Below are 13,256 nucleotides of genomic sequence, written 5' to 3' on the forward strand. Positions count from 1 at the left end.
TCTAGAGTCTCAACATCTATCTATCAACAACCGTGTGACTTGGGTTGGGCTAAGAGAGAACCACTGGCTAAAAGTCACCCAGCTGGATTTCATACTTAAGGGGTGCATGTAGATGTAGAATGTAAATTCTAATGACTTTTGGCCTGCTAAAGCTAAAATTGATGTATTTATTTTTAGAATGTATAGCGGTATTTAATTCCTACTGTGACATAATATGTAATTTGTCCAAAAGTTAAGGATTTATTCTTTCAGTTGAATTAAAAACTATTAATAGAAATGTATATGTAAATGTTCTTTTTTAAGGCGACAATAAATTAATCTGCCAAAAAGTAGCAACATGATCAAAACCAGGCAAGACTTCTAATTTCCCCCTTTTTTTTAATCAGACAGGAAGTACTCATGTCAACCCGGATATCCTTCTTGCTAACTCCCGGAAGGTAAAGCTTCCTTCCTTCCAAATGGCTATAAAAGTAGCAAAATGGCGCTCCTTTATTAAGAAACGGAAGTAGGACGCGATGGACGGAAGTGTACAGGAAGTGGCTGTTTATGGCTGCACAGCGAAGACAAGAGAGTAGGTTTATTAGGCTTTCTCCACGGCCATTAGAGATCCCTTGGCAAAGGAGTGATTGTCGTCTCGGAGTAACTCTTGCGGGATCCTGGAGTTCCCCAGTTGCGATGTCCGAGATGGCGCTGGGGGTCGTAGCTACGATTGGAAACGGGGAGGGAGGACTCTGCAGTTGACACCCTATCGTAGTGAGTTTTGAGGGACATTTTCCTCCCCAACTCTTCCGCTTGCGCAGGGAAAGGGGCGGGGGGCGACGTAGTACCCGACCACATCTACTATCCCGGTTGGTTGCGAAGACAGAGGGCTCCGCCTCTTTAAATTGGAGGAAAGCAGCTCCGCTCAACTGCCAGGGCGCCCCGTAGTTGCTACAGGTGTACCCGCTGCTCCCTCGCAGGCCTGTACTGTAGGGTCTCCTCGCTGATTCTTGAGAAACATGGCGAAAGCCATCCCTGTCTCTTCTTTTTCCTGTCAAATGGTGTCCCCTTAGATAGTCATTGAGCGGTGAAGTGGTTGGGGGAAAGGCTGCGATCTTTATCTTCCTGAATCCTTAGTGGGCAAAGTGTGGCAAAAGCAACGTGGTTTCAGCAGATCTGAGGGGACTGATGGGATCCTCCTTAAGTAGATCTGCAGAGTTTGGAATGTCAAATGTTTAACAACAGCCATCAGGGAAATATATATAAATTATAAATGAATTGTTGAAAAGAAGAAAGCTTGAGGTAATTTGAAGCAGGTACTTGTAGAAAAAGGCTGAATTTCTGATCTGAAGTAAAATGTTTAGGTCCAAAACATGCTTACAATTTGTGCCTAATCCCAGTTTCTGGATCTCAAAGAATGAAGGAAGACAGTGAAAATAATACTCTAAAATTTGAAAACATTTCTATTGCATTGGAGGCAAATAGCTCTAGACTTTCTATCCGCCTGATTGATTGATTGATTGATTGATCGATCAATTGGTTCCATTGCATGTATATCACACTGCATTCAAATTATCCCACCTTTATTATACTATCTAGAACAGGTATTTATTTTATTTATTTTATTTATTTTGTCACAACAATATATATAGGTATCATACAAAAGATTATATAGTATATAAACATATATATAAGTAAATATTAGGAGGTATAAGCATATATATATATATAAGAAGAAGAAAAAGAAAAACAATAGGACAGGAACAGTAGGCACGTTTGTGCTCTTATGCATGCCCCTTATGGTCCTCTTAGGAATGGGGTGAGGTCAATATTAGAAAGTTTTTGGTTAAAACTTTTGGGATTATGGGAAGAGACCACAGAGTCAGGTAAAGTGTTCCAAGCACTGATGATTTTGTTGCAGAAGTCATATTTTCTGCAATCTAGATTAAAGCGGTTAACATTAAGTTTAAATCTATTGGTTGCTCTTGTATTATTATTATAAAGTAGTCTTTAACATGAAGGACATTACATTAGATGATTCTATGGGTTAAACTTAGGTCTTGTCGAAGGCGACGGAGTTCTGGAGGTAGGTTCTGTTTCTCTTCTACCTTCTAGTTAAAAAAATATTTTAATTCAATTGTTCAAAGAATATGATAAAATCTTAGGACCTATTTAAAAAGCAAAAAAGGGTAACAATTTAACATAACAGCTATTGGCTGGAGGAATGGAGAAGTGATATAATCACCAGTGGGAGTGTGCCTTCATTTTTTCTTCAGTATTTGTGTTCAAATTACATTTTAGTGCTTAAGTTGCATTAAATTACATTTTTATACAACTAACAGTAGATGGAATTATTTTTTTTCTGTAAATAGTCATTAATAGGCTGTTGATGGTACTCTAAATTTTGGAATTTAGACAAAATACCACTTAAAGTAGAATAATATTGATTAAACTCACAAAATCAAAATATTTATTTGAAACCTAATAGCGTGTTATAAGAGTAATGGATTATATATATTTTTCTCTTTAAGTATTACAGATTGTGTATATCGACTAGTTGTAATGACTCTGGATGGAAAAAAAGTTTTGAAATTGCTTCCAGCTTCTAAACCTTTAAATAACTTGAAGCCTCTGGTTCAGTCTCCAGTTGTGTCTCATGCTGTTAAAGGAAATGTTTCACTATCTGTTCATGATTATGCGAAGACTTCATTTGCAAGTAGTATTACATCTGCAGCTGCTAAAATCTCTAAATTAAAGACCGTTGCAGCCAGGCGTTTAATTTTACCGAAGCCTTTAAATCAACTAGAACAAGTTAATGTAACTTTTTTTGTAAAACAGAATCCAATTACATTAACCGTTTCTGGCATTCAGAGTAGTTATTCAGCTGATAGATCATCCTTGCAGAAATCTTTTGCTCCAATTTGTTTGGACACAAGCACAACAGTTGTGAAAATAGAAAATACTCCACTTTCCATGAAACTGCCAATATTACCTTCTGACCACCACCTTCAAATACCTGCTCATACTAAAGTTAAAACTCTTCCACTTTCTGTTTTGCCACCAGTAATTCAGGACAAAATCCTGTCTACAGGTACAGCCTCAAATACTTCAGGGACAGGTGAAAATATCAATGCACCAATTTTTGTATCACCAGTAAATACAGTGAAAATGCCTGCTTCTGAATCATTGGAAACAAAACCAGTGGGAGAAGTATCCAGTTCTTTAATACTGACAACACCACAGAAGTTTGTCAATAGCTCTGCTATAGAAGTATCAACCTCTGGTAGTATGGAAAATAAGATGAGTCCTATCAAATGGGTTGTTCATGAAAATCCACAGTCATCAACATCTTACCTTGTCCCTGTAAAATCATCTAACAAGGTGGCATCTAAGCTCTTAGAAACATTGACTGGTACGAAAAATATCAGAAACAATTCTACCAGTATTTCGCCTATTTGTTCTAGCAACCTCCATGAAAGTCATGCAAAAATGCCTTCTATAAAAGACAATACTCTAATAATGTGCAACGGTGTTGCAAAGTTGTATTTACTGGCTAAAAAGGAGGCTAATGTTTTATCAACACTCAAGCTTAGCAAGCAAGAAAACACAAATGTCAGAAAACAAACATCAGAATTAATTAGTTCAGTTATAGATAATACCATAATTAATCAGGTTATCAATCTTGTATTATCAAAAAATAAAAGGATTGCATCTAATGTGAAAGAATCTAAATTCAGTGACAATACAATACCGTATCTAGAATCTGAAGTAAATAAGAATTTTAAAACAGAATCAACACTTTCTGCCTCACCACATGACAGTCTTCAGATAAGCAGCATCAGCCAACATAAAGCAGTGTCCTCAAGGAGAAGTGGGATAAATGTTGCTCAGAAATATGTCACAAAAGAAAACACATATGATAGTACACATAAAGATCTTTCTTCTAAAGCAGCTACTGATCCTACATCACCACCTGTGGTACATCATGCAGTCAAAGAGGAAGAACAACAGGTAATTCTTCATATCAAATTGTATTTATATTGGATATTTATATCATTGGGATCGTGCTCATATCTGCCAATATGATTAGTGGAAATGGAAATGAAATATTTTTTTCTGTAGCCACTTCTTCCTTGAGGAATAATTTGCTGAAGGACGTTGGCATGGGTTTCTTTCATTTTTTATAGGCCTCACAATTTTAGATCATCAGGTGATCTTTTTTGATAAATAGCTGCTTATATTTCTAAGATACATTTTTATATTCATTATTTACACATTTATTGTCTTGTAAATTACTTTAAGGAATAAAATGATTGAAATGAGTAATGTTTACTATTTTAGGCTAAAATAACTTCAGGAATGCCAATTTGGATGAAGCATATCCAAGAACAACAGAAAAAACAGTATCTTCAGTTGAGAAAAAAATTTGGTCTCTTTAAAGAAGAGAGAGTTTATCTTAGGAGAGTTTCATCAGTTCCATCTAAAAATTCAGAAGCATCTGTATTTTCTGACAGTGTACAAATGAATGACATTGATAATTTGATGTTTACACCTATAAAAAGTGAATCTGAAAAAGAAGAAAGGGTACGTAGAATATTACATTTATGATTAATATTATTTGATACTTACACCTAATAATAACTATTATGAATAATGAAGCCTGTCATAATGATTGGCTGGATTGTGATATCATTAAATGTTTATAGATTCATTTTATTACAAAATATGTGTTTTTCAAGAAAAGTATGGAAGTATTAAAGTAACATCAAAGTATATGCCCTATTATTTTTATTGCTTTTGATATTTTTATGCTATTCCTAGTGTTTTGTAACATTCAAAAAGGAGGAGATACAGTAAGAGAAGCAATTTGAGTACTTTAATTTTTGAACGTGAAATAATGTCCCGCTACTTGTTTTTCCTTCATGAAAAGTGATGTATTAAATTTACTGTGAAACTGTTAAACAGGGCAGTTCTCAGTTTTATAGACCAATATAGTGATGCCTTAAAAGAAGAACAATTTTAGGGGGTCACGTGCTTATCCCTTCCATCCCTAATAGGTTCCTTTCAAGGACTTCCTCCCAATACAAGCTGTAGTGGCAGTAAATCTAAACTAGTGGACTTGTTGAAGTTGCATGTTGGTTTAGGAAGGGTGTTTCAGAAGGCTTTGAATTCAATAGAATCAAAGCTTTTCCTGATATGTTTTCTAGCCCAGTCTGTATTACACCTCCTTTTGACCCCTTCTAAAACTGGACTTTCTAACATTAGAACATATTCAAAGTAGAAGAAAAATTGGGTTTTCAACCATAGGAAGAAAAAGGGAGACATTCTTGGGACATTGTCTGCAAGACATTGAGCTACATTCAGAATAACTGTAGAGGGGGTTGTTTAATTTATATTGTCACAATAGTATACTACTCTTTTTATTCTTTATTTACAGATAATTGGGGAAGAAGGAGGAAAGTTGAATATAAAGAGGAAGATAAAAGCAGTACCAGTTTTAGAAAATCCAAAGAAGAGAAAAAATGATGCTACAACAATGCAGAACTCTGACTTTGAGTGTAACAGCTCTTATACAGTAATGGAAAACTTGAATAATTCTTGCACACAGAACTTATCAGAACAAGAGCATTCTAGTTTTCTTCAGTGTCCTCATAACGTCTCAAATCCTTGGGTTTGTAACAACTCTGAAGAGGACAGAGTTTTGAAGTCTACTTCGAATTGCCATGAAAATGAAACTGCTCTCGGTGAAAGTTCCTTCAAAAAGGATATTTTTCCTTTCAGCCCCCCAGACTTGGAAGAAACAATAAAAGATGAGAAAATAACAAGGCTTAAACTATTGCTGAGGGAACAAGAGGCAGCCTTGGAAGCACTTCGGAAAAAAATGCATCAATGTTAACAAAGTTAATTTGCAAATTGCTGAAATGTTACCTGATATTGTTCATTTAACATATAATAAATCAAATTTTCCTAATGTTTACATGGCATTAATAGGTACAAGTATGAATGAATGGACTCCAGTTCCAAGACAAGAAGTATGCAAATCTAGAATCTTATTGACAAGACTATAACTTGCTCAGAAATTTATTTAATTCGTTATAATTTTTATAGTAAATACAATTTGTATTCATGCTGATCAGTCTCCAGACTCTGGTTTCACAAGTGGAACTGCTGCAGATACTGTACATGTTTTGCTGCTTCCTGGCCAAGATGCTTGCTGTAATTCCAGGGCCCCTGGTAGTTGGACACCTACAATGGCAATGTGATCTGGAATTGGGGGAGCTTTCACTGTCCCCCTTGTCATGGTCAGGTCATGCCTGATAGCCATGGGATTCTCTGGTGTAATTAATCACTGCAGGAAGATAGGGCCTATTATACTGGAATGAAAAGCCATCAGGTGAGATCACCCATCACCATGATAATGCTGATGGTATCCAATTATATTTCATATACCGTATTTTTTGGACTATAAGACGCACCAAGATTTCGAAGATGTTAGGTTCGGGAAGTAATGAGGCTGGAGACCAGGGTAGTGACAACAGCTCTTTAATATAGGGTGAACCCAGCAACGGGCTGGGCGAAAACCCTCTCCTTTTATACAGTTCTGTTGGAGGTTTTGACCAATCAGCAACGTGCTGATTTCCCGCTCAAATATTTAAAGGTACAACACTAATACATAACACTCCTCCCCTCCCAGAAAACACTTTGCCTCTATTTACATAAATATTTACATGTTATTTTTCGACGTAGTCACGCAAATAACCTGGGCGTCTCCTAGTCCTTTCTGACCTGCGCGGTTCAGTTCTGGGTGGTGTTTTGAGCTGGTCGGAGGGGCTGTTTTCTCCTCCCAGCACTTTCTCTGGGCCAACGGGCTCCGGATTATTGGCCGACTCTTTTTCTTGGCCATCGGGCCTTGGATTACTTTTTTCAATTTCCCTGCCGCTTCCCTCGGGAACCTGATGGCGTCGCTGGAACTCTGGGATCTCAGCTAAGTCTTGCGCCTCCCCCGGGTCATTGTTGGCTGTGGAATCAAATTGGTATTGATCATGATATGTTTCGTTTGGTTCAGTTTGGTCGGTTATTCGTTTCCTTAACTGATCTATGTGGCGCCTCCACACTCTGTTGTCGGGTAGCTCTACCACGTATGATTTTGGGCCAGTTACTTTAATTATTTGTCCTGTGAGCCAACTAGGGCCGTCCCCATAGTTTCGAGCCCACACCGGTCGCCTATGCTCATTTCCTGGTCTTTTCTAGTTTTCCTTGTAACCCTCTGGTGTGTAATGGGATTCAAACGGTCCAGTGGGTTAATTAGTTCAGTTATAGATAATACCATAATTAATCAGGTTATCAATCTTGTATTATCAAAAAATAAAAGGATTGCATCTAATGTGAAAGAATCTAAATTCAGTGACAATACAATACCGTATCTAGAATCTGAAGTAAATAAGAATTTTAAAACAGAATCAACACTTTCTGCCTCACCACATGACAGTCTTCAGATAAGCAGCATCAGCCAACATAAAGCAGTGTCCTCAAGGAGAAGTGGGATAAATGTTGCTCAGAAATATGTCACAAAAGAAAACACATATGATAGTACACATAAAGATCTTTCTTCTAAAGCAGCTACTGATCCTACATCACCACCTGTGGTACATCATGCAGTCAAAGAGGAAGATAAAAGCAGTACCAGTTTTAGAAAATCCAAAGAAGAGAAAAATGATGCTACAACAATGCAGAACTCTGACTTTGAGTGTAACAGCTCTTATACAGTAATGGAAAACTTGAATAATTCTTGCACACAGAACTTATCAGAACAAGAGCATTCTAGTTTTCTTCAGTGTCCTCAAGGAGAAGTGGGATAAATGTTGCTCAGAAATATGTCACAAAAGAAAACACATATGATAGTACACATAAAGATCTTTCTTCTAAAGCAGCTACTGATCCTACATCACCACCTGTGGTACATCATGCAGTCAAAGAGGAAGAACAACAGGTAATTCTTCATATCAAATTGTATTTATATTGGATATTTATATCATTGGGATCGTGCTCATATCTGCCAATATGATTAGTGGAAATGGAAATGAAATATTTTTTTCTGTAGCCACTTCTTCCTTGAGGAATAATTTGCTGAAGGACGTTGGCATGGGTTTCTTTCATTTTTTATAGGCCTCACAATTTTAGATCATCAGGTGATCTTTTTTGATAAATAGCTGCTTATATTTCTAAGATACATTTTAATTCATTATTTCTTTTCAGAAAATCGGTATGTTTCTCTTTTTCTATAATAAATATATGAACAGGGAAATCTCACTGGCTTATTTTTTAACAGTATTGTTTTGATTGGAATGTAATCCATGCTGATCTACTAACCCTAACTAACTCAAGTTTTTTTGTTGGTTTCTGTATGTTGTTGCTGAAGCTAAGTGTAGTTGGTATCTACCTGGACCTTTTTGAGATACAGTGCTAAAGAATAGGGTTGTCCTATTTTCAGTTGTGTTGGATCCTAACTTGACCAACTAGATTGTGTGTAATGGGATTCAAACGGTCCAGTGGGCACCGGAGTTTCCGTCCCATTAGCAATTCGGCTGGGGCTTTTCCGGTGGCCGTGCTTGGGGTTCTGTGCTGGATGGCTAGGAAAGTCTATTTTGTTTGCCAGTCACCTGGCTTTAGCCTGGACAATGCCTCCTTAGCGCTCCGGACGGAACGCCTGCAAGGCCATTCGACGCAGGGTGAAAGGCGCAGAGAGGGCATGTCGGATGCCTTCCTCTGCCAGGTATTCTTCAAACTGGGCTGCCGTGAATTGGGGCCCATTGTCGGACACCAGAGTGTCCGCAACCGTGAGTTGCGAATAGGTGGCGCAGGGTTGCGATTACTGCTTCGGCCGTAGTGGATTTCATGAGTATGACCTCCAACCATTTAGAAAATGCATCCACAACTATTAGGAATGTTTGGCCGTGAAAGGGGCCAGCAAAATCAATGTGGATTCTTGACCAGGGCCCTTGGGGCTTTTCCCATTCTCTGACTGGGGCCGTTGGGGGTAGAGGCCTGGATTCTTGGCAGGCCTGACATTTCCCTACCCTCTCAGCAATCTCTGCGTCCATGAGTGGCCACCATACATAGCTTCTGGCTAACCCCTTCATCCTTACGATCCCTGGGTGACCCTCGTGGAGGAGGTCCAATACCTTTCCCCTTAACTTTTCAGGAATTATTACACGATCACCCCATAACAGACACCCCCCTTGAGCTGAGAGCTCATCTCGTTTTTTGACAAATTCTTTGAACCTTTCGCCCGGCGCAGCGGGCCACCCTCTCTGTACCCAACCGAGTACAGTCCTTAACACAATGTCCCGGTATGATGCCCGAGCCACTTCCTTAGATGTGACTGGGCCAGAGTCCAATGAGTCAATAAGTAGGATGGGTGTCCCTGGAGTGGGGTCTTCGGTCGCCCCAGGTAGTGGGCATCGGCTTAACGCGTCTGCATGCCCCACTTCTTTTCCTGGTCGATGTTGCAGCTTGTACGAATAAGCGGCTAAGAATATAGTCCATCGGGTCAATCGCGGCGAAAGTGCCACAGGCGTTGGGCGGTCGCCAGCCAGTATCCCTAGTAGCGGTCTGTGGTCAGTCACGATTTCGAAATTCCGCCCAAATACATACTCGTGGAATTTCTTGACCCCTGACACAATGGCTAGTGCTTCTTTGTCTAGCTGGCTGTAGTTCCTCTCTGGGGAGGACATCGTTCTCGAATAGAACGCTATAGGGGCTTCTGTGCCGTTTGGAAGTCTATGGCTGAGTACAGCCCCGACCCCATGAGGGGAGGCGACGCATACCAACACTAGGGGTAATGAGTCGTGATATTGGATGAGCAGCCTATCACTTGAGAGCAGGTTCTTTACTGCTTCAAAAGCCCTATTTTCTGACTTTCCCAAGACCAAACAGTATTTTTCCTAAGAGCCTATGCAGCGGTTCCAAGAACGGTTGCTTTGTTCTTTAAAAGACCGTAAAAATTAACCAATCCCAGGAATGCCTGCAGCTCTGCTTTGTTTTTGGGCGCTGGAGCCTTTCTAATTGCCTTAACCTTGCTCTCAGTAGGGTGAATTCCTTTCTTGTCTATCCGGTAGCCCAAGAAGTCGACGGATTCGACCCCGATCTGGCATTTGTTTGTCTTGACTTTTAACCCGCTGTCCGGAAAATGCTCAAGACCTTTCTTAACCGCTCCCCCAGTTCCTCCATGTTTTCCCCTGAAATTAGGACATCATCGAAGTAAGGAACTACCCCTGGGAGCCCCTGCAGTAGTCGTTCCATCAGGTTTTGGAACAGCCCTGGTGCCACACTGACCCCAAATTGTAATCGGGTGCACTTGAAGGCACCCCTGTGCGTCACAATCGTTTGGGCTTCGCTGTGCGGGCGTCTACTGGCAGTTGTTGGTAGGCTTGGGCCAAGTCTAACTTTGCAAAGACTTGCCCTTGCCCCAACGAGTGCAATAAGTGCTGCACCACGGAACCCGGTAAGCGCTTTTCTGTAAGGCTTTGTTAAGCGTCGCCTTGTAGTCAGCGCAAATTCTAATTGACCCGTCCGGTTTTATGGGGGTGACGATTGGCGTCTCCCACCTTGCGTGATCGACTGGCACCAAGATCCCTTGATTAATGAGCTTATCCAGCTCCTTATCAATTTTTGGTTTTAGGGCAAAAGGACTCTCCTCGCCTTAAGCCTAATGGGGGCTACCTGGGGTCTAAGTTGAAGGAAATAGGGGTCCCTTGTACTTGCCCAGGCAGTCCTTGAAGACATCTTGAACTCGTTAAAGAGAATGTCTTTCAGGTTACAGTCACTTGTAGATGCCAGTCACTCCCATGCCCAGGGCACGAAACCAGTCTAGTCCCAACAGACTGGGCAGAGTCCCTTCAACGATCGTGATGGGCAGGGTCTTTTTATGTGGACCATACTCGACTCGGACGGAGGTGGTCCCTCGCACAGGGATGCGATTTCCCTGGTAGTCGTGCACTCGCAGCCGTTGTGCTTGCAGGTGGCGCGACGGACGGCAGCGACTCGCCAGAGTGTCCCAGGACATGATGGTGATCGCTGATCCCGTGTCTACTTCAAGCCTGCACCGTACTCCTCTATCTTGGGCTTTGTGAAGATCTTCTTTCCACTTTGGTTGAGGCGCGGCCTATAATGACAGTCGTTTGGTTAGACTTCGCGCCTTTCTTGTTTGAACCAATCGCGGGCCGCCTTTCCGGTTCCGCGTTCTGATTGGCCGATTTGAATTTTCGGCGGGAAGGTTGGGCCGCCTGCAGACCTGAGCTAAGTGCCCTTTCTTCCCACACCGGCATGTTGCGCCTTTAAACCTGCAGCGTTGGCGCTGGTGCTGCCCTCCGCAGCTTCCGCACTCGCCACGGTCCTCAATGTCGCGTTTCGGTCCGGCAGACCCTTCCTCATCCTCGCCTCACCGCCGGATTCGGACTGAATCTCCTCCTGGTGTACTGGCTGGCTTTGGCGCCGCCTTGGATTGAAGAGGCTTTTGCAGGGTCTCTGCTGCTTTAGTAGACATTTCGTGTGCTCTGGCTTCGCCCAGAGCGTTGGCTAGTGTCAGGTTGCTCTTGGCTAGCAGCCGCCGAGACGGATGTCCTTGACCCTCGGACGAGTTGCTCGAGTAGCACCTCGTCTAGGTCTCGGTATCCGCAGTCCTTGGACGCCTTCTTAAAGCGCCATGTAGTCACCGATGGACTCGCCTCCATCTGTCTCGTTCTCAATTCAAACCGCTGCACGATTTGGACGGCGCGCGAAATGGTTCTTCAGCAAAGTCTGCAGAGTCGGCCACGATACCGATTGTATCGGCGTTGGCTCTGCCAGGGCTTCCGCAATCTCGATGACCTCCGCCCACAATGGCTTAAGAAGTAAGCCCGTTTGCGGTTATCAGGGATCCCTGTAGTTCGTTGGCTTCTAGAAAGCTTTCGAAACGGGTCATATACGTTCCCCATTTCTCCTTGACCGGGTTGTACGGTGCGGGTGGCGTGTTTGCCATTTCCGCGTTTCTGCCCTGAGTTTGCTGGGTTCGGAACTATCGCGCTTCAGCTCGGTTCTGGTTCTCCTTAGCCTCGAAATCCCACCTTCGTCGCCAATGTTAGGTTCGGGAAGTAATGAGGCTGGAGACCAGGGTAGTGACAACAGCTCTTTAATATAGGGTGAACCCAGCAACGGGCTGGGCGAAAACCCTCTCCTTTTATACAGTTCTGTTGGAGGTTTTGACCAATCAGCAACGTGCTGATTTCCCGCTCAAATATTTAAAGGTACAACACTAATACATAACAGAAGAGGTAAGGAAGAAAAAAAGTTTTTCCCCTCCCCGGCACCCAGGAGCACTCAGCAGGCTTCCCAGATCCTCTGTGTCCCATTTTTCACAAAAATGGAGCACGTAGAGGGTTTGGAAGGCCTGCATAGTGCCCCTGAGGGCTGGGGAGGGCAAAAACATGATGCAGGGGGGGGGGGGGTCTGGGAGGCCAAAAATGGGCCCGTTTTTCGGAAAAACAGTGTTTTTTCATTCCCCAGCCCCCAGGATCACTGTGCAGGCCTCCCAAAGCCTCTGCATGCCCTGTTTTCACAAAATGGGGCACGAGAGGGTTTTGGGAGGCCTGCAGAGTGCTCCTGGGACTGGGAGGCAAAACAACACGTGGGGGTTTTGGGAGGCCAAAAATGGGCTGTTTTTGCAAAAAGTGCATTTTTGTCCTCCCCAGCCCACAGGAGCACTCTGCAGGCCTCCCAAAGCCTCTGCATGCCCCATTTTTGCAAAAAATGGGCCTGTTTTTCACAAAAACGGGGGTGTATTTGCCTTCCCTGGCCCACTGGAGCATTCTGCAGGCCTCCCAAAGCCTCTGCATGCCGTTTTTGTGAAAAACGGGCCCATTTTTTGCAAAAACAGGATGCGCAGGGTGGGGCTTCGGGAGGCCAAAAATGGCTGTATTTGGTGTATTAAGATGCACCAACATTTCCACCCTCTTTTAGAGGGGAAAAAGTCCGTCTTATATTCCAAAAAGTATGGTAATTATCCCCCGGCAAATTAAATGATGCTGTTGATATCCTGTCCCAGTTTCTGAAGGCCTTGGGAGCCTGAATGGGAAACAAGAAGCATCGACTGAACCCTGGCAAAACTGAATGGGTTGGGGGCCTTCTGGTTCTAGCATTTTGCCATCTTTGGTACTGGATGGGGTTATACTGCCCCAAGCAGACCCAGTATGCAAAGTAGGGAGGGGGAGTTCTAGACTCATGATACCTGCTTAAGGAAC

At 42.4% G+C, this 13,256-nt stretch overlaps 1 protein-coding gene across 4 annotated transcripts; it reads left to right on the forward strand.

The window, feature by feature from the left end:
* Positions 1–464: 464 nt before the first annotated feature.
* On the forward strand, positions 465–5,950 carry LRIF1 (ligand dependent nuclear receptor interacting factor 1). Of its 4 annotated transcripts, XM_058178409.1 has the most exons (5): positions 501–571; positions 2,037–2,065; positions 3,044–3,990; positions 4,321–4,563; positions 5,417–5,950. In XM_058178409.1, the coding sequence occupies exons 1-5, from the start codon at positions 516–518 to the stop codon at positions 5,873–5,875; spliced, it is 1,734 nt and encodes a 577-aa protein (XP_058034392.1). In that variant the 5' UTR covers positions 501–515; the 3' UTR covers positions 5,876–5,950. The 4 variants fall into 4 exon arrangements, with proteins under 4 accessions (XP_058034389.1, XP_058034391.1, XP_058034393.1 ...); XM_058178406.1 differs by lacking the exon at positions 2,037–2,065 and having other exon boundaries at positions 465–571; positions 2,511–3,990; XM_058178410.1 differs by lacking the exon at positions 2,037–2,065 and having other exon boundaries at positions 466–571.
* The last annotated feature ends 7,306 nt before the right edge of the window (positions 5,951–13,256 follow it).

This window comes from Ahaetulla prasina, chromosome 3, assembly GCF_028640845.1.
Source record: "Ahaetulla prasina isolate Xishuangbanna chromosome 3, ASM2864084v1, whole genome shotgun sequence".
Taxonomy (NCBI): Eukaryota; Metazoa; Chordata; class Lepidosauria; order Squamata; family Colubridae; genus Ahaetulla; species Ahaetulla prasina.